Below are 1,452 nucleotides of genomic sequence, written 5' to 3'. Positions count from 1 at the left end.
AAAGATGACTCATAAAATAAAAAATATTTTATATTTATATTTTTAAAAATCTTATCTCTAGAAAAGAGATTTGTAATGCTAAACATGACTTATAGCATGATGATCCAAAAAATTAGTGTCACTAATGTGTGAAGACGAGCATGAAACTAGAAGAATTAAATAAAATAAGTGATTTGCTTGCATCTTCGGTCAGTGTTTATATTGAATTTAGGGTTTAAAAGGACATAGTTTAATTAAGTTTTAAACATAAAAATAAATAAAATCTTATTTGAGTAGTAAAGAGACGCAGTCTCCACCAGCTCCTCTCTTTATCGGGACTAATAGCAAATTTCTATAACATTTTGTTTGGATGAAAGAAGAAAAATAAAAAAAGAAAATAAAAAGAAAGAATATGGAAAAAAAAGTTATTTTTTTATATTGTTTGAAGGGAGAGAAAATAAATGAAAATAAAATTAAAAAAAAATTGTTTAGATGAAAGAAAAAGTATAAAAAAAATATAAAATTATATTAACATTTTTATCTATTTTATATATAAATTATAATATATTAATGTATTTAAATTATTTTTTAACAAGAAAAATGATTCTAATTATATTTTAGAATTTTAATATATTATCTTTGTTAATAATAAATTTTTTTTAATTAATATTTTTCTGTTAGTTTTTAAAAGACAAATTTTTTTAATGTTTTTTTAATTATATTGAAAGGATAAATTTATATTTTTACTTAAGTTACCATTCCAATGTTAGTTTTCTTAGCTACTTTGAGGAGAAAACTTTAACTTGAGTCCCACATGTATTTTTGTATTTTTCATCCAATTTCACCTCTGATCCAAACCAAGAAAAATCACTTTTTCCATCTATTTTCTCCTCCCCCATTTTCTTTCCCTCCAAATGCATCTCATCCAAACAAAGTGTAAAACTCTATTGCAATGTAACAAATTTAAATAGTGTTTGTTGATAATACAGCAAGAAGTAAATTAATCTAAAGGGATAATATGAATATATGATGGTGTTTGATGTTTAGTCGGCAAACGCAATCGACTCATCATACAACAGCTGTTGGTTTCTACTTTTTTTTAATCAAGGATAATCGATAATATTACGTCGGCACCACGTGTCGCTGTCACAAACTTCCACATCACGGGCATGCAAGAACACGCGGCATGGTTCCCATTGAAGCCATTGTTCTATGCCTTCCACCCACCAGAGAATTCCACGCTTCACCTTATAACCAAAACCAATCGCTCCCCTTTCCCATATTCCTTCGTTTCTTTCAAGCTCCTCTTCTTCTTCTTCTTCTTCCTCCATTCCCATGGCTTCCCAAGAACTCAAACACCGGGTCACACACGATGCAGACACCAAAGCAGGAGGAGGAACAACAACAACAACAACCAGACGGGACAAAAAAATGGCGATGGCCAAACGCGGTCTTAGGTCACTCCTGATTGCC

At 29.7% G+C, this 1,452-nt stretch overlaps 1 protein-coding gene across 1 annotated transcript in view; it reads left to right on the top strand.

Annotated features, from left to right (window-relative positions):
- Positions 1 to 1,145: 1,145 nt before the first annotated feature.
- LOC107492491 (translocator protein homolog) overlaps positions 1,146 to 1,452 on the top strand; it is a gene marked incomplete in the record, with an annotated part of 988 nt that continues 681 nt past the window's right edge. Inside the window, 1 exon segment of the mRNA XM_016113521.3 lies at positions 1,146 to 1,391. Within this exon segment, the coding sequence (XP_015969007.1) occupies positions 1,166 to 1,391 (226 nt within the window).

The sequence above is a fragment of the Arachis duranensis genome, chromosome 6 (genome assembly GCF_000817695.3).
Source record: "Arachis duranensis cultivar V14167 chromosome 6, aradu.V14167.gnm2.J7QH, whole genome shotgun sequence".
NCBI classification, from domain to species: domain Eukaryota; kingdom Viridiplantae; phylum Streptophyta; class Magnoliopsida; order Fabales; family Fabaceae; genus Arachis; species Arachis duranensis.
This window is presented reverse-complemented; position numbering and strand designations above follow the sequence as displayed.